Raw genomic sequence first — 23,821 nt, 5'->3', positions numbered from 1 at the left:
TTTCACTTAACAGCACAGCATTCAATAAATTACATGAGATATTCAATACTGTCTTAAATAGGCTTTTGTGTTAGATGATTCCGCCTAACTCTTGGCCAAAGTAAGTTTTCTCAGCAGGTCTAAGATAGGCTGGGTCAAGCTGTGATGTTGGGTAGGTTAGGTGTGTTAAATGGATTTTCAACGCAGATGGGTTTATCAGGACCTGATCCCATCGTCTGTGGAAGAAGATCTGTTTTATCTTCGTCTCCCTGAAGTTTTTTCCACCCCTCCCAGGCAATTCCACCCCCGGGCAACCGTTAAGGAGGGGAGAAACTGAGGCAGGGTTGGGGAGAGGCTGTGAGTCCGGCTAGAACACCCACACCGCGGGCCTCTTGCTGCTCTCAACACCGGGGTTCGGGCCGTTAGGGCGGTTTTCAGTGTGGAGCCCGGAGCGCTCAGGCCGCCTAGGGGGGCCTGCCCGCCTGGAGCTCCGCGGAGACTAGGCCGAGGGGGCGGGCCCGAAGCCTCGGCCTCGCCTCCGCCCGCGCGGCGCCTCGGCTGCCGCTTCCCGGCCGCTCGCGGAGCGGGTGCCTCCTGGGGCCCGGAACTGTGTCCGGGCGCGACCAGCATGCTGCAGAAGCGGGAGAAAGTGCTGCTTCTTAGGACCTTCCACGGCCGGACGCTGCGGATTGTGCGGGAGCATTACCTGCGGCCCAGCGTGCCCTGCAACAGCCCGCTCTGCCCGCAGCCCGCCACCTGCCACAACGGTCAGGGCCCGGGGTGCGGAGGGCTGGGGGCACCGGGCGCCGAGGCCGGCGGGAGCTGGGTGGCCGGGGCTGGAGCGCGGGGCGCCGAGGCCGGGCGGGAGCTGGGTGGCCGCTGGGTGGCCGGGGCTGGAGGGCGGGGCGCCGAGGCCCGGCAGGAGCTGGAGCTGGGGCGGCGGGGTCGGGGTAAGAGCGTCGGCCTTAAGGTGGAAGGGCGCGGCCCAGAGGCAGAGAGCGGGGCCGCGGTGGCGCAGAGTCCGAGGCCCCCGGGCCTCCGCCCGCCTCCAGACATCACCTCCGACCCGGCTGCCGGGCGCGCGCAAGGGGCAGGCGGCTTCCAGACCTCCGAGAGCTGGGCCGGGCCACGGCTCCGCGGTCTCTCAACCCCGACTCCCGATTGCTCTGCCCCGGGAAGCGGAAGGGCCGAGGGGCAGGCGCCCCAGCCGCGCAGATGCCTGGTTTGGGGGCTCTCCGGGGGGGCTGTGGGCGCTGGAGCGTCCCGCCCCAGGCTCGCGGTGGTGAAACCTGGAGGTCCCGAGCCGTGGGCCCTGCAGTGCCAGCCGGGGAGCGGGAGCAAACGCTGCTGCTGCTTCTCGTTGTACTTTGCTTTGCTCCCCACCACTTTTCTGACCTACCAGCACCGAGGCCTCAGGCATTTACCCAGTGGAGAGCCCACTTGACTGTAGGATTTGTGAATCATTTGGGCCCTCCTTGTCTACGAAGGTCATTGGGAAACTGGATTTGGGTCGGCTGCCCACTACACCTTCCTCCACTTGATTTCTAGGCTGCTGGGGTGGCCGGTTTAACGATGGAGGTTGCAGGTTCTCTTCCCCGTTGTGGGAGAGGAGCATGGTAGTCCTTTTCAGCGAATATCTGGGATCCTCAGCTTATGGTTAAGGTGAACATTTCAGTTACAGCTCGGCTAACCAGCTCCGAGACACAGGCTGGGTGGAAGTCCCACCTCTGCCCCTCTTGCACTGAGCATCTCTTCTAGTCAATTCAGCCTTCCTGGCCCAAGGAGACTTCTGAGCACGTTCGCAAGCTTGAAACAGAACCGACTTGAAGTGCCTGGGCATAAACAAGTGGTTAACATGTTTATTTGTGGTGCCCCACTGGAATGTGAGTGTAGGTCAATGAGTTAACACAAAGTTAAGTTGTGCTTGGATTTGCTTGTTTTTGTTCTTTGTATTTTAATCTGTCATCTTCTGTACGACTGGCAACACCATAGACCACATTGAGCTTTTATTTATCATAACTTCAGAAAAATGAAGGTGCTGAATTTACCTCTACCAAAGTGGATTTGTCTTTTAAAAACTTCACAGTGTTGTTAAGATTAGAAGTTGTTCTGCACATGGGGACATCGTGACATTGAAATCATAATAAGGCAGGTTTGCAAACACTGTCTGATCTCTTCCGTTTTGAATTATGCTTCAGATGGGAAACTCTTGTCTGGTGACGTGACTCATTACATGGTTCCAGATTGGAAAGTCGTTCAAGATTACCTTGAGATCCTTGAGTTTCCTGAGTTGAAGGGAATTGTTTTCATGCAAACGGCTTGTCAAGCTGTGCAGCATCAAAGAGGCCGGAGGTATCTGTTTTGCATTATTTATTTATTTATGGTGCAGGATTTTTTTTCCCCTTTAGAAAAGGTCCCTTGTTGGAGAGAGAGAGGAGGAATTCATTATTTTCATCAGAAAGGACTTTTTGAACTAATCTGGCATTTTCTTTGCCAGTAAGGAATGCAGTAACATTCTTTTTTTATTTCTTCTTCAACACCTGGCCCAAAGATCTGACTGTAAATCAATAAACTGCAGTGTCCCCAGGATGTGGGTATTTAAGATTCTTGGCTTTTGGTTTGCATTTTTATAGTAGCAGACCTATTGCTTACTTCTGGTTGAAAACTACATATTATTTAATCTTCTTATTTATAGATATATTGTTTCAGAAACGTACATTATTTTCCCCTTGGGAAAAAGAAAGTGTTTTAAAATTTAAGGCTCCTTTATTGAGGAGGCAAATTTCTTTATAAATTTATTTAATCACTTGTGATTTATTCAGTGAAACCAGAATTAACTTGTTTTATTTTTAGACTACTGGTATAACCACCAACCATAGTAATTGTATTTGCTAAACAAAGAATTTCTGGTTGAACTCAGTCTAAATGCTTGCCTTGTACGTAAAGGAAGAGCAGTTTTTCACCTTTTAAACAAATACACTATAAATGGTTTTGCTTCTTTTAAGTTGGGAAAAGATTTATGATTTGAACTTGATGGCTGTATGGAAACAGCATATTAGAATTATACACCCAACCTCTTAACACCCCAAGTTAAGCAGAAATTATGTTTATTCTTTTTTAAATGTTGTGGTTTCTTCAGACGTTGGTAGTAAAAGATGAAGTGTGTTTATTTGTATATGAAAATGATAAGTTGTCCTTATTATATGCTCAATTCAAAAAATATGCACTTACTAGATTGTGTGCAGGTTTTTCAGATAGAATATTTTTATATGAGCTTGAAGTTGATTTTGTTAAGACACAAAGATATAAATGCTTATACGCATCCAGGTTTAAATGCTGCTCCAGGTGTCGTATTTCAATTTCTGCTACTAAAATCAATTTGCTGTTATAGTGTGAGTTGCTAACACACTGCTGAGCCTTTTCAACTTCTGTTTTCTAAAATATTTTTAATATTAAGGATTGTTTTAAAAACCAATTCCTGGGACATTTGAAAGCAAAGAATTGGAATTTAAATAGTCTTTTTTCCTGAACATTTCAAAAGTAGTTAACTTGAAAAACTACTGGTTTTCAATTACTTATACAAAAACAAAAGCTGAAGAGTCATGGAACAGACTCACAGGGTAACACCCTAGTTTTGCCATTTTTGAGCTCCTAGTTCCAGGCTTTCTGAAGTACAAAAAGAAGTCTTGGTCCCTCTCTCAACAAACTTGTCTTGTTGGAGTTAGATGCAAGAAGCAAGAAGGTAATTGTGGCATACCTTGGACACATGTAAGATGATTTAATGTGGAAAGTGCAGAAGTGAACATGGGGTGTGAAGGTGAAAATGCCTTCTGAAGGAAACAGTTTTGAGACTGGTCTCAATGCAGGGAAATGAACATGACTGATGACGAGGAATAAGAAGAAGTAAAAGGAATCAGCAGGTTTGGGACTTCGTGTTTTATTTACCTGTTAGGCGACCAGCAGGTGTATTCAGGTTGAAACAGCTAAAGGAAGTTACCTAAGCCCTGCTGCTGCTGCTGCTGCTGCTGCTGCTGCTGCTGCTAAGTCGCTTCAGTCGTGTCCGACTCTGTGCGACCCCATCGACAGCAGCCCACCAGGCTTCCCCGTCCCTGGGATTCTCCAGGCAAGAACACTGGAGTGGGTTGCCATTTCCTTCTCCAATTCATGAAAGTGAAAAGTGAAAGTGAAGTCACTCAGTCGTGTCCGACTCTTCACGACCCCATGGACTGCAGCCCACCAGGCTCCTCCATCCATGGATTTTCCAAGCAACAGTACTAGAGTGGGTTGCCATTGCCTTCTCCGACCTAAGCTCTACAAGGCTACAAAGTGTCATATATTAAAAGCTAGCTTTATAGTTGATGACAGCCACTGAATGTGTAAGATTCAGGAGATAAGCTTGATTACCTTGGCCTTTGTAAGTGTTACATGTAAATCATTTGAGTATTTGTATTTAACCGAAGGCGGCCTAGCAGCAGTGGTAAGGAACCCCCCTGCCAATGCAAGAGACATAAGAGGTGCAGGTTCAATTCCTAGGTTGGGAAGATCCCCAGGAGGAGGGCATGGCAACCCACTGCAGTACTCTTGCCTGGAGAATCCCCATGGACAGAGGAGCCTGGCAGGCTACAGTTGATAGGGTCACACAGAGTCGGAAACGACTGCAGTGACTTGGCACGCCTGTGGCCTAGCAGAGGCTCTCTGGTGCTTTGCTTCATTTAATGTTGGGGAAAGTTTTTTCAGTTCTTCCTTAGAGATTTTTGAGATTCTGGTAGATAATTCATTCTATTTGGCATGCTTTTAGGAACATTGTTGCTTAGCAAAGTTTTGTCAAGTGAAAATACCTGGTCTGCTCTAGTGTCTGGAAGAAGGATGCCTTGCTTTCTCCTTTTGACTCCTTCCTAAATGCCATCTGTATAGCGTGAGTGTCTCTTAGTACATACATAACATAAGACTAAGATCAAAGTGTTACAGTTGGAGAGGATCTCAGAGGTCAACATAATCTAACTACCCACTCTACATCAATGTTACTCAACATGAGTAATGCAGTCAACTTTGTTTCTAAAAGAAAAGAAATTCTCATAGATACCCAGTGTTAATTTAAATTGTTACTTAAATATGTTTCAACATAAATTTAGGCATAAATCCTCATACCTGACTACTTAATGCAACCCTAAACCCAAATCAGACCTTCAAATTAAACAAAGCTACAAAATCAGAAAACTGCAAATGAACATTAATTTAATGGGACCAATGTCATTGTTTTACTGAAATGAAATCACCCGAGTTGGGTGTAATAATGGAAAGACACAGCCTCTATTGGAGTAGGCAATGGCAACCCACTCCAATATTCTTGCCTGGAAAACTGCATGAACCGAGGAGCCTGGCAGGCTACAGTTCATGGGATCTTAAAGAGTCAGACATGACTGAGCAACTAAGCACACACACACTGCCTCTGTGTCTATAGACATAGATTCTATATTTAATATGATTTTGTAGTTTGATTTCAATAATATCAATGCAGAAAATGCCTGTTCTCATAAGTATATTGTACAAAACAGTATGAGGAATGTCAAGTTTTTGATTGGAATAATCACACGCTCTGCCATCTAACAGTCCTCAAGTGTTTATTTAATGAGGGCTCATGTGATAGCCCTGTAAGGCTGACGTACATTCATGTGTTAAGGTGTTCATCTGTGTATTTGAGAGCTTCTGTGTGTCAGAAACTGCTAGCACTGAGGATACAGTGGAGAACAAAAGCAGACGTGCTCTTGATGGGGAGACAGGCAGTAATGGATACTCAGAAACAGATGGGGAAGTGTGACTGTGACAGGCATGCTGAGGCGTGGGGCTTGGCTCAGGAGAGCCCAGACTAGGCGCCGGAGGAAAAGCTTTCCTGAGGGAGAGGCCTGTGGAGCTCTGAGGGGTGTGTGAGTCCCAGGCAAAGAAAGAAAAGCTTTCCGGGCAAGGGAACTGTGCTGTGCAAGGTCGGGGGACGGAGTATGTGGAGAAGGAGGGAGGAGAGGCCCTGGGCTGGGCTAAGATAGGGCCCGTGGGCCTCAGGGATGTGGCAGAGGGTTTCCAGCAAGGGGGATAACATGATCGAATTCCAATTTTGAAAAGATTACTGGGCCAGTGGGAAAGAGGCTTGGCGAAAAGAGGCATTTGCTTTAGTTCACATGAGCGATGTGGCTAGCTTAGAGACAGGGAGAGAAATAGACTTTTCTAAGAGCTCTTTAGTAGGTAAGATCTATAGAACTTTGTAAATATATAACAGATTGAAAACATGTCCACACAAAAACTTGGAAACAGATGTTCATAAGAGCTGTATTCATAATAGCCAAACTATGGGAAGAACCCAAATGTCTAGCTACTGATAATGATTACACGAAAGGTGGTTTAACCATAGAATGAAATATTATTCAGCCATAACAAGGAATGAAGTAGTGATAAATGCTACAACATGGACTTGAATATGTTATGCAAAGTGAAAGAATCAAGCCACACACATGGAAATCCTATATTGTATGATTCCATTTATATAAAATGCCTAGAATAGGTAAATCCAAGAGACGAAAAGTAGGTTAGTAGTTGCCAGGGGCTGAGTCAAAGGGAATGGGAAATGACTGCTTGATGGGTATAAGTTTCTCTGGGGGTTGATAAAAATGAAGTTAGATAATGGTAACGATTACATAACTCTGGGACTACACTAAAAACCATTGAATTGTACATCTTAAAAGGGTGAATTTTATGCATCATATCTCAATAAAGCAACTGTTTTTTAAAAAGATCTATAGGGTTTAGTAATGGATTTATGTAAGTGCGATAAGGGAGAAGGTAGTGTCAAGAATGACGAATGACGCTAAGGTTTCTGGCTTGTGTAACCCGATACAGAGGGGGACCACTGGAGGAGATCGGGGTGGGAGGGTGGAGGTCTTGAGTTTGAGGCTTCCAAAAGGGCAGGCCCTGCCACCAAATGGCATTGCAGCTAGAAGCCTGGTCCAAAATATGCTCCATTTAAAATGTTTTAAGAATATCACCTAATGCAGGCAAATAGTGTTTGATTCCACTTATACAAGGTACCTAGTATAGTCGAATTCACAGTCAGAAAGTACACTGATAGATACCAGGGGCTGGGGGGCGGCGGAGGGGAGAGGAGAATGGGGAGTTAGTGTATAATGAGGACAGAGTTTCAGTTTAGGAAGGTGAATAATTTGGGAGATGGATGATGGATGAGAGTTGCACAGGTTGAATGTACTTCATGTCACTAAAAGTTAAATATGGATAAGATACTATGTTTTATATTATATGACTTTAACTACAGTGAAAAAAAGAAAATTAAGAAAGAATACAACCTAATATAAATGGAAGTAGAAATTTTTGAAATTCTTGTAGAAAACTTAAGGACCTCTGAAAGCAAGTCTAGGAGACCTCACCCAAATTCTGCAAAAACTGAAGCAATGCAGCCTTGAGTACGGAGCCCACTTCCTTGTACATCTCCCAATGGTTATATGACGCCCACTTCTAATCCCCAGAGAGAGGAGTCAGCAGGGGAAGGCGTGTTGCGTCTGCAGATAAGATCACTATTGAATAAAAATAGAAGAAAAAAAAATCAATCTAGAAAAGGTAAGTTTTGCTGTCCCCTGAGAAACTGTCTGTAGATAATGGAGATTTAGAAAACACTTTAGCCAGACCAGGAAACTAGGGTTTTTCTATAAGACTTAAAGTTTTTTAAACTTCAGATAACTTTTCTGTACTTGACTATTTGAAACTCTTGTCCTGTCATTCAGGCCAGATTTGTTTAAGGCACTATGATGATCTCTGCTGGCTGCATGCAGGATGCTCATATATCTCATTCCACATGTGCGCCACCAGCCCTGACTAGCAAAAAATACGACTGTGTTCTGTGGATATGGTATGAAATTATAACCATAAGCCCACATGCCTACAAGAGCACTTGACTGTCACACTCAGAGTGATGCGCTATTTGTTTCCTGCTTTCTCCATTAATATTCTCGTGCCATTTGTTCATTTGTTTTATCTGGCTGATAGGTAGCTGACAAATGGAAGCACACCCCAAAAGTCTAAGGGAAATATATGGGAGTAGAACTTCCAATTGAGAAAATTCTTTTTGCTAAGTGATAAATCTTTCTAAACATTGGCAAGGATTGTCATTACGCTTATTTGGTGGTAAACCCCGCTGGGTCTGGCTTGTGGAGCATCAGGTATTTGGAGAGGACTGGATTCGAGAAGCCCCACGTTTAGAGTACGAGTGTGCTAACCAATGCAGTGATGTGTGCGAAGCCTAGCAAAAGAGCAACTGGGTTCTGAAATGTCAAAGTTTGTCCCAGGGCATTTGTCTCTTGTATTTGGCTCACTGTCATTGCAACGGGTTGTGAGTTCATTGACTCATTAGGAGACATTTTTTGAGCACCTGCCATGGGTTAAGTGCTAGAGATATAAGGAGGAAGCATGCTGTCTGCTCTCTCGAGCCTGTTGTCCCCTCTCTTTCCTCCTTGGGGCCCTTTGTCCACTTAATGCTCACCCATCCTGTTCCCTCCCTCCTGGATGCCTTCCTCTTCCCTCCTGGGTTCCCATCACACCCTGCACATTGCCTTTCATGTGAAGGCACTTATCCCACTGAAATGGGTTGTTCTATCTTTTTTTGTGGTTTTATTTTGACAATTAGTGTAGCTATTTTTTTTTAATAGTAAAATATATATAACATAAAATGTACCTCTATCTAAGTATACCGTTTGGTAGCATTGAATACACTGACACTGTTGTAACAACCCGCCTTCAGAACTTTTTCATCTTCCCAAACTGAAACCCATTAAATGTTAATTCCCCATCCCCCTCCCCCAAGACCCGCACCCCCACCCCCCCAAACCCGACACACACAACCACCGTCCTGCTTTCTGTTTCCGTGTATTTGGCTCCTCCGGGAAATACATATAAGCCTAATCAAGCAATACTTGTCCTTTTGTGACCGGCTTGTTTCACTCAGCATGTCTTCAATGGTCATCTGTGCTGTAGAATATATCAGAGCTTCCCTTTTAAGGCTGAGTAACAGTCCATGGTATGTATATACCACGTTTTGTTTATCCATCCATTCCTCTGTAGACACCTGGGCTGGTTCTACCTTTTAGCTAATATGAATAATGTTGTTATGAACATGGGTGTGCAAATATCTCTTTGAGACGCTGCTTTCAGTTCTTCGAGGTCTGTACCCAGAAGTGAATTGCTGGGACATGTGGTAGTTCTAGTTTTGACTTTTTTTTTTTTTTTTTTTTTTGAGGAATGGATGGTTATGTTGCGTTCACCATGAGCAGGACCATGCAGATGAAGGACAGCATCGGGGATATCTAGATGGTTCCCCTGAGGGCCCTCAACAGAGCACAGAGAAGGTGTTTGCTAACTGCAAGCTGTTTAGTCTGGTATAGTACAGCCAATACCTGCACTGAACTCAGGTGCTTTATTAGGGATATGGCTAAAGGGAGCAAAACACTGGAGGAGATCAGGAAAAACAGGCAATAATTTTTCAGTATTTTCTCTGAATTAATAAATTTCAGATGTTTATAAAACCTCTTCTAGAATTTTTTATTGCTTAGCAAGAAAAGTACTCATTTAAAAAATTCATGCATGCCAGAACTGTGTGAAGCAGGAAGTGAAAGTCCTTGCCTAACCACCTGGTAAGGAGGGTCTGGGTCTTGCTACCACAGTGATGGAGATGCTTCTGTGCATATTCTCAGAGGCTGTGAAAAATGATTTTAAGTGTATCTTTGTGAAAGTGGGAAAATTATAAATTGAATATGTTCTAGGGGAAAGGAGCAGCTTTTGTTTACACAAGTGAAATTTTATGAAGGAAAGCTACCATTCACATAAATGAAGCTTGAATCCTTTTGTTCATTAGGACAGTTTTATAAGTTGTAGTTACTTGATGATTCTTTTTGCTGTTGATTCCTTTTAAAGTGGCTCAAAATTAGAATTACTAAGAAAGTAAAATGTGTTTCTTGTTTTCCAATGAAGTGTTGAGATGATATAGATTTGATAGCATTTATTTAGAGGGAAAAAGTTAAAGTTCTGCCTTTGCTTTATTGAAAAGACTCATTTTTAAAAATCCATGGTGGCAGGCTGGAGGTAGGAATGCAAGGACACAAATTTTATTATATTAAATGCCAGTCATCTACCTTGGATAATTTATATGTTAATTTAACATCTGATTTAATATTAATCCATTTTAAAATAAATAATTGGTTTCCTTTAAAATAATTGTGAATATTATATATTTCATATTACCAAGACAATTGAAAAGCACCTTCTTAGAAACTGACTTTTTTTTTTTTTTTAATTTTATTTATTTATTTGGCTGCTCTGTGTCTTAGTTGTAGCATGTGGGATCTAGCTCCCTGACCAGGGATCGAACCTGGGCCCCCTGCACTAGGAGCTCAGAGTCTTAGCCACTGGACCACCAGGGAAGTCCCTAGAAACTGACTTAAATGAGACTTTACATTTTATTTGCTTTGGCTGAGATTAACAGGAAGATCTTCTGATGGGGAAAAACCTTAAAACTTTCTGTTAGTTGTCTGACAGATGAAGCTAGCCTTCATTCATGTAAATGGTGTGGCTGCATCAATGAAATTCACAGATAAATCCCCAAACTTACCTTACATGCCTTTTCCAGGTCTGCCAGCAAAAAATAAACTGTATTAAAACCCAATGTCATTTATGGAATAAAGTGAAGTATAAAAATACAGCCCTAAACTCTGCTTGCCTCTGAGAGCCTTTGACTAAGGGGCTACATGAGGCAAGGTCGTATAATTACATAATAAACAGCCAGAGGTCTCAGAAAGGGAAAGGGATGTAGAGGAATTTAATTGACCTATGAACTAACTAATGAGGCTCTGCCCACACCCATTCCAGCAGGTGAAATGGAGAAACTGCAGCCCAAGCACACTGCACACTCTAAGGCCAATATAAATAAGTGTTTCTTGGGTTTTAAATAATCAATCTTTCACTCTAAAATACCTCATCTTTTTTGAACCTTAGCAAGAGCTGGCAGGAGATGAGTACATGCTACGTGAGATTTATTCTTCTTCTCTGTGTCACAGACAGTATAACAAACTGCGAAATCTCCTAAAGGATGCGCGTCATGACTGTGTCCTCTTCGCTAATGAATTCCAGCAGTCCTGCTATCTCCCTCGGGAAAGAGGGGAGTCCATGGAGAAGTGGCAGAGCAGGTATGGCCCTGAATAACAGCTAGGTTTTCACCCTGTCAGCTTCTTTCATTTCTCTACCATTGGTTATTTCGCAGTTGATCTCAATATAATGCCAGAACAAACCAACAATTATTCTGGAACTGTGATTAATACTGAAATGCTTAATGTGTCCACATTCTAGAGATGTCATTTGAATACAATTTTAGAAATTGTAATTAAGGAGATACAGGTGCCTAGAGTAAGTTGCCCCAGGCCCCTAAAGGCTAATAGGATCCAGAAGTCACAGCATTAATGCAAGTGTGTGTGTGTGTGTGTGTGTGTGTGTGTGAGGCAGGGAGAGGTCCTACTTACTTTTAAGCTAAGATCATCTCACTTTCTCTGATTTAGGTTGCTTTAATATCCCCATCTGTCTTACTAAACAGAAACTCATAGTTTAATTCTAGTCAAGCTGTTTTAGGAACTGGGGGTCATAGTTGAGGCTGTGTACCTAAATGCAGAGCCCTGAGGCAAAGATTTGGGAGATGAGTTGTTTATGTGAGAAGCAATTCCCAGAAGCAGGAGTGAGGAACTGGGGAGAGTGATGCAGAGAAGCAGGGAAAACAGTAAAGGATGTGCTGCTGCTGAGGGAAACTGAGGCTCCGTCTTCTGGGAACCTCTGCAGAGCGTGCCCCAGAAGTCACCTCCAAGGGCAGAGGTGAGGGCACTTAGTTACCACTCTAGCTGAGGGTCATTCCCTGAGGGTGTTAACTCCAGTCAGCGGGCTCTTGAGAAGGGACGGAACTGTCACCCCGCCTCAGCTGAAGCCAGAGGCAGCCTTAGGGCGCAGGTGCTGGGTACCCATAGCTTCTGCTACACTCTTCTGTAGAAGGCAAAAAAGACTATAGTTTTAAAATAGCTTAGCCATACAAAATATTTACATCATCTTTTTCCTTGTAATTCTTTGTCTGTGTAGCCATTAAATATTTAAATTCTCTGAAGCAAAATAAGCACTGATATATACTGAGTCTTTAATGGACTAAGTTCCCACAGGGCTCCACAGCAGAAAGGGAAAAGCAAATCTTTTGCTAGATTGGGTCACGTGTGAGGACTCACACTTACTAACTACACAGCCTTGCATGCAGTCAGTACTCAGTGAATATTTTTTAATTCTAGAACTAAAGGAACCTTATATAGCATCTTCATTTGCAGAAAGGGAGACAGATGCCTACAGAAACTGACTTTCCAAGTCCATCCACTTCATCGGAAACACGATCCTTTCTTGAATACATCTCCAGACCTAGACTCCCATTTTCAGTTCAGATTCTCCTCAGGAAGGTTTTCAGACATTTCACGTGGTACCACATTGGATTTTGTCTTTACTGGGTTATGATCTTCAGCTACTTGCATCCAGCCTACTTTTTCTCTTAGCCAAAGTCTTGTTTGTGGTGCTATGTGGTTCATCCGTCAAGTTAAAAGGTGTTAATGGTGTCAGAGCCTCATGGTTTCTAGGACATATCAAGAAATGGATGAGGTTTCTGTGGTACTTGGATGTCTTAGAAAAAAGAGATCTCAAGCACTTTCTGATTCTTCTTTTTATCCCCCAGAGTACCCAATCCAGGACATGTTTATAATGGGTGCTCAGGAAGTACGTGGTGAATGAGTGAATGGTTGTCTGTATAAACCAAAGGGGAGCAGACTGGAAGCCAAGTGTGGGGTTCTGATCAAGAGCTTGGGTTTGTCTGCCTTGGGAGGGCTCACATGCCCCTTGCTTTCCAGGAGCATCTACAATGCAGCCGCTTGGTACTATCATCACTGCCAGGATAGGATGCCCATCGTTATGGTGACAGAAGATGAAGAGGCAATTCAGCAGTATGGAAGTGAAACAGAAGGAGTGTTTGTGATTTCCTTCAAGGTATTTCCAGCTGGGGAGTGTGTGTGTGTGTGTTCACTTCCACAGTGGTGCTCATAAGGCTCTGGATCCCTTTAGCAATACAGAAAAGGGAAAATAAAGAATGAAGACTTTAAGAAGTTCTGTGTTTTTATCACTCTCCACTTAATTAATCTTATCTTTGGCAAATTTGGGCAAACTCCCTGTGACTGTAAGGCCTACAGTTTCTAAGACTGCAGACCAGTAAACCCCTATTGACAGTGAACACATGTTTAGAGTTATAACAGTAATACTAGTAGTAACGATGATAGGTTGAATCTTATAAAATTGCCAATATTCTGTTGTTTTTGACTTAACAAAATGGCAGTTTTACATGGTTCTACCTAAAAATAATAGCCAGCATTTATCTATGCCAGGCACTGTTCTGAGTTTATTATTTCATTCAGTTCTAACAACAACCCTTTGAGACAGGTGTTAGTATCCCCATTTTATTGGTGAGGAAACTGAAGCACAGAAAGGCTAAAGCAACTTGCCCAAGGTCACAGAGAGGAAGTGATAGAACTAGGATGAGAACCCAGGCAGTCTAACTCCAAAGCTCTTAATCACTATGCTCTATTGACTCCAAAGCTGTTTTGCTGAATATACACAAAACATAGTTTTAAAGGCCAATCTTCTTTTTCTGCTATTCCAGTGTTCCTCACACTTCTTTACTTGTGACCTTGGGCGTGTGTCAGTAAGGGTAAAGGAAGGGGTGACCTGTGATATTACTTCTGTGAAGGCTGTTGGACCAGCTTGGTGTCCATGTAACAGACAGGAGCAGCATTATCAGTGACTGTTCTTTGACTTTTCTGACCCAACACAGTTCTCCTATTTCTTAGGTACCTTTTTAGAGAATAGGATGCCTGTTACTCTCTCAAGAGATTACTGGTCACTTCTGCCTGCCCAGTTGGTTGATCAGGTTTCAATGGTGAATATTGTTTTTTGATTCAGAAACTAGAATGAGGCCCTCCATTACCCCTGTCAGTTTACAGAACGTCTAGTTGGATTTTGAATTGTAGATCCTATAAAGGTTCCCATGTACATGTATTGCCAAAGATTTGCCAATAGAATTTTCTTGGCCCTGCTATAAAGAAAAAGTGTTCTGACATGCCAGAAAAATCCAGGGGCGCTGGATATTAATGGCAGTGTCACTTATTTTTTCTGTTGCAATACATCATGTCTTGTTCCTGCAGAGGACAGTTGACTAAAATTACGTTTTTCTACTTTTTGTGAAAATTACTTTTCTCTGTAGCCCAGTAGCATAGTACAGTTTGATTTTGTATAGCATTTCCTAAGCAAACTGTGTGACCAAGTGCTTTATAGCAGTGTATGATAGCAGAGAAAAAGAGATACTATGCAGTTCAGATAAGCAGGAAGCCCAGAATTTTCTGTGGAGACTCGAAGGTAGATTAGAAGGCGTGAGGACAATAAAGTCCTCTTGAAGAAGTGAGCGCATGTAGCCTGGACACAGGAGGCAGATGAAGCGCAGGCAGCCTCACCACACCAGTCTCCTCTGGGTGTTGACCTTGGTGTCTTTTCTAGGGCCTCTCTGCAAGTTACACCAAGAAGTACAATAATATTCAGTAATGTTCTACTTGGAGGGGACCCTAACACTTGTTTGGGAATTATGTTTCATACCAGGTCGTCACACTGATAAAGCATCTCCACAAAGGTCTCCACATGAATTGTGACTATATCTGTATAGTCACAAAAGAAGATGTGGTCCTCAGGGAGTTTATGAGGCTGGAAAACCTAACACCAAAGAACAGAAACCTCTTTCCTTTCCTCCTCTCTGCACATCTGAGATTGCCTATAGGTTGAGGGAGGGGAGACTCTGCCTTATTATACTTTACTCCTCACCATTTTTTGCCAGGTTATTTAGATTTCTTATAATCTCAAACATTTCAAGGTTTTTTTAAATTGCACATGTAGGAGCTCTGCCTGTCCGTTCACTGGGGGCTGTTATCTGCAGCAAAGTAAAGACAGGCAGCCCGGATGTGTGCACATACTTGCCTGTCTTTGGAGAGTGAGGGAGACTTGAAAATGCAGAGTGATCAGGGGGTAGAAGCGTTCCACCGTAGGAACAGCCTCTCCTGCGGTTCCTTGGGCAAGACTGCCAGGATTAATGAGATGGTAGAAAATGAACCGGTAGCATGAGGCTCGGGAGGGTACTGCCATTTAACACCTCTTCAAAACCGCACGGCGGCAGTTCCTGTTCGGGAGTTTTTGTAATGCTGCTATAACAGAACCTTTATCTCCTGACCATGTTTCTCTCGTGCCTTTATTAAATGCAGAACTACCTGGACAATTTTTGGCCTGATTTAAAGGCCGCCCGCGAGCTCTGTGAGTCTATCCTTCAGTCTCGACGAGAAAGAGAGAATGAGAGTCAGGAGAGCCATGGGAAGGAGTACCCAGAACACGTACCCCTCGAAGTGCTAGAAGCCGGCATCAAGTCTGGGCGCTACGTCCAGGTGAGGGTGGCGGTGGAGAATCGGCGCAGGACCAACCAGTGTGTTTCCTGCTCTTCTTTATCTAGCTCCTGTCCCAGGCCTCTGATTTCAAAGGCTGTCAGCGAGATGGCCTCCGTAAGCCAGAGTCGCCAGTGTTCAAGGCAATGTGGGAGTCCCCTCTGTAGGCATCGCTCTTGGGTTTGGAGCTACTCCCTAGTGCTCTTAGTTAGATTACACACTAAGCGTCACACAGGTAGCCTTTAAATGCCTCCCGTGGGCTTCCTAGGCAGCACTAGTGGTGAAGGAACCACCTGCAAATGTAGGAGATGTAAGAGATGCTGGTTTGACCCCTGGATCGGGAAGATCCCTAGAGAAGGACATGGCAACCCACTCCAGTATTCTTGCCTGGAGGATCCCATGGACAGAGGAGCCTGGTGGGCTGCAGTCCACGGGGTCGCACAGAGACAGACACGTCTTAGCACGCACCGGGAAAGAGAATATCTTTTTGCATTAAGGTCTGGAGGTTTGGCAGAATTGTAAAGTTGTTGAAATTTTACTTCCTCGTGCCTTTCCCATTTTCCTGCCCCTTCCAAATGTGTCTGTGTGTTATCTCAGGACCCAGGACCCAGATACTATCAGGGTCTTGAGAGAAAATCAGAATTATTATTCAGATTTCAACAGTTCTCCATGCTTTACTCTGTGTGTGCATGCGTGCACACGTGCAGTTTTATCACATGTGTAAACTTGTGTATTTACCACCACAGTCAAGATACAGAGCTGTTCTACCATCGATTTTACATACAGATTTTTATGTAGATTTGGGTTGAACCTACCACATTAAACTCCCTCCCTAAAGTGTAGGGTTTTTTTTTTAATTATTTATTTCTTTGTGGGATCTTTGATCCTTGTTGTGACACGGGAGATTTTTAGTTGTGACATGTGAGCTCTCAGTTGTATGTGGGATCTAGCTCCCTGACCAGGATTTGAACCCAGGTCCCCTTGCATTGGGAGCAAGGGGTCTTAGTCACTGGACCATCAGGGAAGTCCCTGAATGTGGGTGTTTAAAACCTATATCTGTTGGAGAGGCTAATGCTTCCAATTGGTAATAAAGTTTACAGCATTCCTGAGGATATTTTGGGGAAGAAGATATTTTAAAGACTGCTCATCACTTAGGTGAGATAAATCATAGCACTTGTAACACTTGGTACAGCTAAGAGTAGGTCAAAATGATGGTACATTCTCTGGAGAAAATAAACGTTGGTGATGAATTATTATTATTATTCCTAAAGAAAGGGATCATAAACCTTATATGAATATAATGGGGATATTTTCATACAATTTTTGAGCTGTACCTTTTGGAGGTTAAAACAGATAGAAAAGAAGCTTTTCATATTGATTTTGATTTTAGGGAACTCTGAATGTCAACAAACACAGAGCACAAATAGAAGCTTTTGTTCGACTTCAAGGAGCCAGCAGTAAAGATTCAGGTTCAGTATAAACCTTACATAAATTTCCATACTGCTTTTTTCCTCTGATATTACACACTGAAGAAAGCAAAGTTGAAATTATCACTTCATATATGCCATGTCAGATATCCTCACATACACTGGTTGTGTGGGATCACGGGCTGTTTTTTTTTCTTCCCTAGCTTTTTTGTCTATAATTTCTGATTTTTTGGTAATAACTCTAAGAAATGGTAATGGCTACCATTTTATTGAGTGCTTATTATGTATCAGATACTATTCTAAGCACTTAAAGTAGGTATTGTTATTGTTTACTGCCTTTTACACATGAAGAAATTTAACGACAGAAAAGCGAAGTAACTGTCCCAGGATGGTGCACTCGGTAAGCAGTGGGACTGAACCTGTGAGGCTTTAAGACATTGTCCTGTACTGCATCACTGAGCTATATATTGCCTCATTGGAGTCTTTTAAAAAGTAACACAGATGAAAAAAAATGTGTGAATAAATTGGATCATAATAGAGTGTACTGTTAGATCTGCAATGACAGGGTGAGGCTGGAGGAGGATGAGAAGCAATAGCTTTCTCTGGGCTTCTGCTCGTCAGACTTCTAGTTCTGCAGTATCTGCAGTTCAGTGGCCTGCTGACTGTTCCCTCACCACATGGCCCCTGAAGGTATGGGACAGAGTCCCAGTGTGGGCTGACACTGTCTCCTGCAGGGAAGCTACCTTAAAAGACAGTTGAGGGACTTCCCTGGCAGTCCTTCCCTGGTGGCTCAGAGGTTAAAGCGTCTGCCTCCAATGCGGGAGACCTGGGTTCGATCCCTGGGTCAGGAAGATCCCCTGGAGAAGGAAATGGCAACCCACTCCAGTATTCTTGCCTGGAGAATCCCCTGGACGGAGGAGCCTGGTAGGCTACAGTCCATGGGGTCGCAGAGTCGGACACGACTGAGTGACTTCACCTTCACCTTCACCTGGCAGTCCAGCGGTTAAGACTCTATACTTCAGGGCAGGGGATGCAGATTTGATCCCTGGTTGGGAAACTAAAATCCCATATGTCAAGCGGTGAGGCCAAAAAAAAATAGATGGTTGGGGAGTGGCTTTATGAAAGCACATTATACAGCATGGCCTAGCAGCAGCCTTTCTTCCTTCCTAACCTGTGGAACAAAAGTTGCCTTCAGTTTGACTTTCCATCTTTGAAAGGAGAGAGCTTTTATTTGCAATAATGCTGATTAGATCTTGAATGGATTATGTTGAAAGGCCTCACTGGCCTCACCAAAGATCACTGGTGTGGTCTCCCCCTTGGCTTTATGGGGTTTCTCTGTGCTGCTCCCAAAACAGATCTCGTCAGTGACGTCCTAATCCACGGGATGAAGGCTCGAAACCGCTCAATTCATGGAGACGTGGTGGTTGTCGAACTGCTCCCTAAAAGTGAATGGAAAGGGAGAACCACCGCCCTGGGTGAGAATGACGGTGATGACAAGGCCTTGGGCGAGTCCCCAAGTGAGCCCATGCCCACAGGTGAGCCAGCCCGAAAGCTGCCTGGCTGTCCAAGGGGACTGTTTATTTTTCCTCTCCTTAGTCCAGAAATACTGCAATTATTAATATATGATATCGTCTCTTTTCCTACATTATCAGTTTCCCATCTCTGCAAGTTTATTTTGTTTTCATCAGCACCCAAATAGGCTATAATATGTCTCACCTTAAAATAAAAACCCTCTTAGGTCCCACATCCTCTCCAGCTATTGCCGTTTTCTCTGCTTCAGTTTCTGGAGAAACTCATTGAAAAGGGAATTCTCCCTCTCCTCTCCAGTTCCTCTCTCCCTGGTCTCTCCCAAAACCACAACATCCAGGCCCCACCCCCTCCTACCTCTTGTCCTTTGTCAGAGTCACCGGTGACCTCCCTGCCCACAGTGCTCGGCACCTATAACCTGCCAGCAGCATTTGGCTGGCAGATCACCACCTCATCTTCGGCTTCTGGGCTTTTCTCCTCCACTGGTGGATTCCTCCTTATTCCCTTGCTGGTTCTTGCCCGTCTTACTGTACTCTCGGACGCACCCGGCTCCTCCTCTCTGGGTCTCTCCCTCTCCGCACTCTCCCCAGGAGCTGCCTCCAGCCCTCTGACTGTCTCTCCAGCCCAGAACCCCTCTGCAGCCAGTTTTGTCTACTCAGTGATCTGTGTGGCCTCCTCCCCTGGATGTCTAACAGGCACCTCAGACTTTGCACACCTAATAACAAACTCCTGATTTCTGCCCCCCAACCTGTTTCTCTCCGACTCTTCCGCATCTCAGTAAATGGCAAGGCTGTTTTTACAGTTGGTCACCCCAAGACCTTGGAGCTCTCCTCACCTTCGTTCACACATCAGCATGTGCTGTCCACTCTAGCTTTAAGGCGTGGTCTGGGTCCAGCCGCTCCTGCCCTCTGCCACGTGGCTCCTAAGTCAGTGCCCTAAGACCTCCGGGTGAGATTTTCCCGACGCCGCCTCACCTGCCTCCCTGTGCCTGTCCTTGCTCCCAGAGAGTCTTCTTGGCAAGGGAGCCACGGTGAGTCTTTTAAAATCTTCAGGTCCTGTCAGGTCTCTGCTTCTGCCGCGGTGAGCAACTTGTCCTTTACCACCTGAGAAGCAAGCTCTCCCCAGACCTCACACCCCCTTTCCTGACTTCAGGTCTCTGCTCAGAAGTCACTTCATTTCAAATAGCTGCCACTCTGACCCTTCATCCCTCCTGGTCACCTTACGCTACACTGCAACTCTTAGCTTCCTCACTCCTCACATATTTGTCTCCCACCCCCACAGACACCCAGACTGGAGTGTAAACCCCAAGAAGTCAGGGACTTTGTTCTGATACAGCTGTATTCCCTGCTAGAACCTAGAACAGGGCTTATCCCTAGTAGGGGCTCCATAAATACTTGTGAAAAGCAAAGATCGCACTTTTAACTATTACACTTTGCCTTTTCTTGACTTCAATCTGTGATGATTAAAAGTTTTAGGTACCAGACTTATGATTTGTATTACTTTTTCTGTGAATAATGTTGAACCAAATGATTTTGGCTGGTAGGAAAATGCAAGACAGTGAAAATGCACAACAGAAGGCATAGGTTTAAAAAAGTGAAAATCAGGGACTTCCCCGGCGGCCCAGTGGTTAAGACCTCATGCCTCCCCTGCAGGGGGCATGGATTCGATCCCTGGTCAGGAAGATCCCTGTGGTCAAAAAAAAAAAAAAAAGGTGAAAATCACTGACTTTCCCCAACATACCTAAACCTGAGATTGGTGAAGTCAGGGCCAGAAAGTGGGACTAATGTCTTCTAAAAGTCACACCACAAGAAAAGGTAGGTGGGGGGAACACATACTAACTGTTTATTTTAAAAATTACCCATCTTAAAAAAAAATGATCCATCCTTCTTAGAAGGAAGGCAAATGTTTGCATCTCTCAGCTTGTGTGGATGTGCTTGAAAAAACTGGATGTTGCGTTTCCTGTTCTCTTCCTCACTGCTGAGCTGGTCAGAGTCCAGTTAGCTGACACCTTACCAGTGAAGGTTTCTTTTGTTTTGTTTTCCCAAAGGCAGAGTGGTAGGCATCCTTCAGAAGAACTGGCGGGACTATGTGGTGACATTTCCGTCCATAGAAGAGGTCCAATCACAGGGCAAAAATGCCCAGAAAATCCTAGTTACACCTTGGGATTACAGAATTCCCAAAATCCGAATCAGCACTCAACAAGCAGAAGCTCTCCAGGTACCTCCTCTCTTTGCCTCTGGTCTCTGCCAGCTTTCGAGCAGTACCAGGAAATACTGTTAACTTCTTTGCATAAGAAGGGGTAAATTATTGATGGCATGTGGCATTCCGAGATCCTGTTTTCTAAAAATTCTAAATAGATAGAACCATCTATTAAGTAGTCCTTGGTTAATAAATGAAGGCCAGAGAGAAACCGTCCTAGAAAGAGCTGTGCAGGACAGCTGGAGAGAACATTCATTATCCAGCTGTCCAACACAAACTTCCAATAGATACACTTTGCCAACGCTAACAAGCTTTCTTCCAGCAAGTGATATAGAAATACGATTGCTCTGCCCTGTGGGGATGATATAGTGGTACTTCACAGAATCGATTATCCATAAAGGAACGGAGCCCCGGAGAGAAGAAGTAAACAAGAAAGTTAGAAATTAACCTTTACTGTGGCAAAGGGTGTAGGCGTCACCCAGTCTGATTTGCCCGATGTTCTCTAGTTTGTAAATGAGACGTTGAAGCAGGATGTCCCCAGCCTGTAACCTGTTCATTGTGTACCTTTCCATCCTGAAGCCTCACTCAGGCTCTCAGAGGCCAGGTGCAATAGCTGCTTTCTGTATCTGTGGCTTGCTGGAATATGGGGCAGTGAGGTTCAGTTCACGCTGATAACCTTCTCCCCACCAAAAGATGTCTTAAGAAATTAGAAGGTAACTCCAAAACACACACAAATTGAAATTTTTTGCTTTGAAGTTTCATCTGGACTGGGCATAGTTGGGCTTTTCCCTTGGGCTGCACATGTTAACTAGGATGTGTCACAGGTGGCTCTGTCCCTCAGCTTTCCGTCTCCAGCCCACTTACTTGGTGCAGAGAGGTAATGCCTCCCTTCAGAGCACTGGGTTAAGCGTTTACCTACCATCTGGCAATTTAGTAAAACAGGAAGAACCCAATAAAAGGAAAAAAAAGAAAAGAAGATGGTTATTTGTATTAATAAATTGGCCACTCTCTGTGGACCTCAATGTTTATCCCTTGTTTGTTTGGTATTGCTAGTTGACCCACTTAACTCCTGACACTGGGTTTGTGTTTCCCCCTCTCTGTGCAGGACTTCAGGGTAGTCGTGCGCATCGACTCCTGGGAGTCAACATCCATGTACCCAAATGGACATTTCGTGCGTGTTCTAGGGAGAATCGGAGAGCTGGAAGGGGAAATTGCAACCATCCTGGTGGAAAACAACATCTCAGTTGTCCCGTTCTCAGAAGCTCAGGTCAGCCTTGCCCCAGTCCTTTGGTCTGATAAAAGGCATTTTCTACTTTTTCGTTTGTTTGCCTTTGTTGTTGTTCTGTCGGTAAGAAAGAAAAATTTTTGTACTGTGTAACAAACTGCTGTCTAAACCAGAGCTAATGGGAAAAGTTCATTCCTCTTTAACTCTGTGTTTGAACGAGATTGAAGTCAACTTCAAGTGCAGTTAGTTTCTTACAGCCTCATAGCTGTCAGATTTTTACATGTTTCCAACTGTGCTTACAAATGGTATGTCAGTAGCTTATAGTCAGTATCCATCCGTCCCCCGGAACTACATGGGCACCTAGTTGTTACAGACCCACTGGGCTCTGCTCCCTGTCTTGTTCATTCAACCAGAGGCCTGCAGAAAGCTGTGGGAAGCAGCTTCTTGGGTATATATCTCTGACCCATGGGTCAAAACAGTCATGCTCATTAGGAAATCATTTCTGTGACCTTTACAGAAGACAAAAATTATATGAACATAAAGCATCAGCTCTTTCCATCACATTATGATCTGTTAAAAATCCTCGTAAATCTTGTTTATTATTCTTGCATAGCTAAATTCATAGTGCACATAGGCTATTTTTTGCTTCTTGCACTTAAAATTATTTCTATGTGTTGACATAGCCTACTTATTTTTAATAATGATGGCAAATTACTCTATATTGATGTACTCTAGTTTGCTTAAGCTTTCCTCAGTTGTGGAGCATTTGGGATTTTTAATGTTTCAGTATTATAAAAGGTGCTACTTCAAATGTTTCATAAACAACACTTTTTTTTAAATGTTTTGATCATTTTCTTTAGAATGTAATACTTAAAGTGAGATTACCAAGTCAAAGGGCATAAAAAAATTTAAATAGTTTTTGCTGTGAATTGGCAGGTTGTCCTCCAGAAAAACTGGGCCAGTTTGCATTGTCACTAAGAGCATATGGGTGTTCTTATTTTCATTATAATTTTTGACAGAATAGTAACTATAATAGTAAAAATACTTTAGAATATCTTAACATTATTAAAATTTTATGTTTAACATTAGTATCTCGAAATCATTTGTTGACTTGTTTTGACAGCTTAGTGAAAAGGTTGGAACAAAATAAAACATGAATTAGACTTCATAGGACTAGAATTCTTCCCTTTTAGCCTACTTAACTGCAAATTGATGGCTTGAATAGGTAATAATGCAGAAAAAAATGCCCAAGATTGATCTTGCTTTAAAAGGGGAATATGCTTTTAATATCTGGGACATGTTGATTTTTTTCAGGGCTTGACTTGAAATAAAAGCTCAAATATACTTAAACAAATGGATCATTTGAAAATGCGGTAGATATTGTACTTTTTATAAGCCACCCATTCATTCTTGCTCCAACCCTCACAACTAAAGAGACTGTAAATGCTCTGGAACATTTCCTGTCAGACTGTAGAGCCTTCAAGGGCACGAAGCTTGTGTCTTTCCTATTGAGTCCCAACTTTCCAGAACCTCACACGGCTGCTGACACCTATTAGGCACCTAATAAATAATTATTGCTCAAAAGAAACAAACAAAAAAAAAAAAAAAAAAAAAAGAAACAAACATAGGTAGAAGGTAGTGAGTAATGAGGGGCTTCCCAGGTGATCCTAATGGTAAAGAATCTGCCTGGCAATGCAGGAGACGTAAGAGACTCGGGTTCAGCCCTTGGGTTGGGAAGATCCCCTGGAGGAGGAAATGGCAACCTACCCCAGTATTTTTGCCTGGAGAATCCCATGGGCAGAGGAGCCTGGTGGGCTACAGTCCATAGGGTCGCAAAGAGTCGGACACGACTAAGTGACTTAGCGCACGCACACAAT

At 43.7% G+C, this 23,821-nt stretch overlaps 1 protein-coding gene across 3 annotated transcripts in view; it reads left to right on the top strand.

Annotated features, from left to right (window-relative positions):
- Positions 1-513: 513 nt before the first annotated feature.
- Positions 514-23,821, top strand: part of DIS3L (DIS3 like exosome 3'-5' exoribonuclease) — a 32,440-nt gene continuing 9,132 nt past the window's right edge. Inside the window, exons 1-9 of one of the 3 annotated variants that reach the window (XM_040225822.1) lie at positions 514-746; positions 2,178-2,331; positions 11,085-11,213; positions 12,948-13,083; positions 15,393-15,569; positions 16,957-17,035; positions 18,349-18,528; positions 20,568-20,737; positions 21,825-21,986. In XM_040225822.1, coding sequence (XP_040081756.1) covers positions 608-746; positions 2,178-2,331; positions 11,085-11,213; positions 12,948-13,083; positions 15,393-15,569; positions 16,957-17,035; positions 18,349-18,528; positions 20,568-20,737; positions 21,825-21,986 — 1,326 coding nt within the window. In that variant the 5' untranslated portion in view covers positions 514-607. Of the gene's footprint in view, positions 747-1,286; positions 1,642-2,177; positions 2,332-11,084; positions 11,214-12,947; positions 13,084-15,392; positions 15,570-16,956; positions 17,036-18,348; positions 18,529-20,567; positions 20,738-21,824; positions 21,987-23,821 lie in introns of those variants that run through there. The other 2 variants (XM_040225823.1, XM_040225824.1) reach the window with 2 other exon arrangements.

Source organism: Oryx dammah, unplaced genomic scaffold (assembly GCF_014754425.2).
Source record: "Oryx dammah isolate SB20612 unplaced genomic scaffold, SCBI_Odam_1.1 HiC_scaffold_26, whole genome shotgun sequence".
NCBI classification, from domain to species: Eukaryota; Metazoa; Chordata; class Mammalia; order Artiodactyla; family Bovidae; genus Oryx; species Oryx dammah.
The sequence above is the reverse complement of the archived record's forward strand: the minus strand, read 5'-3'. Positions and strand labels throughout refer to the sequence as shown.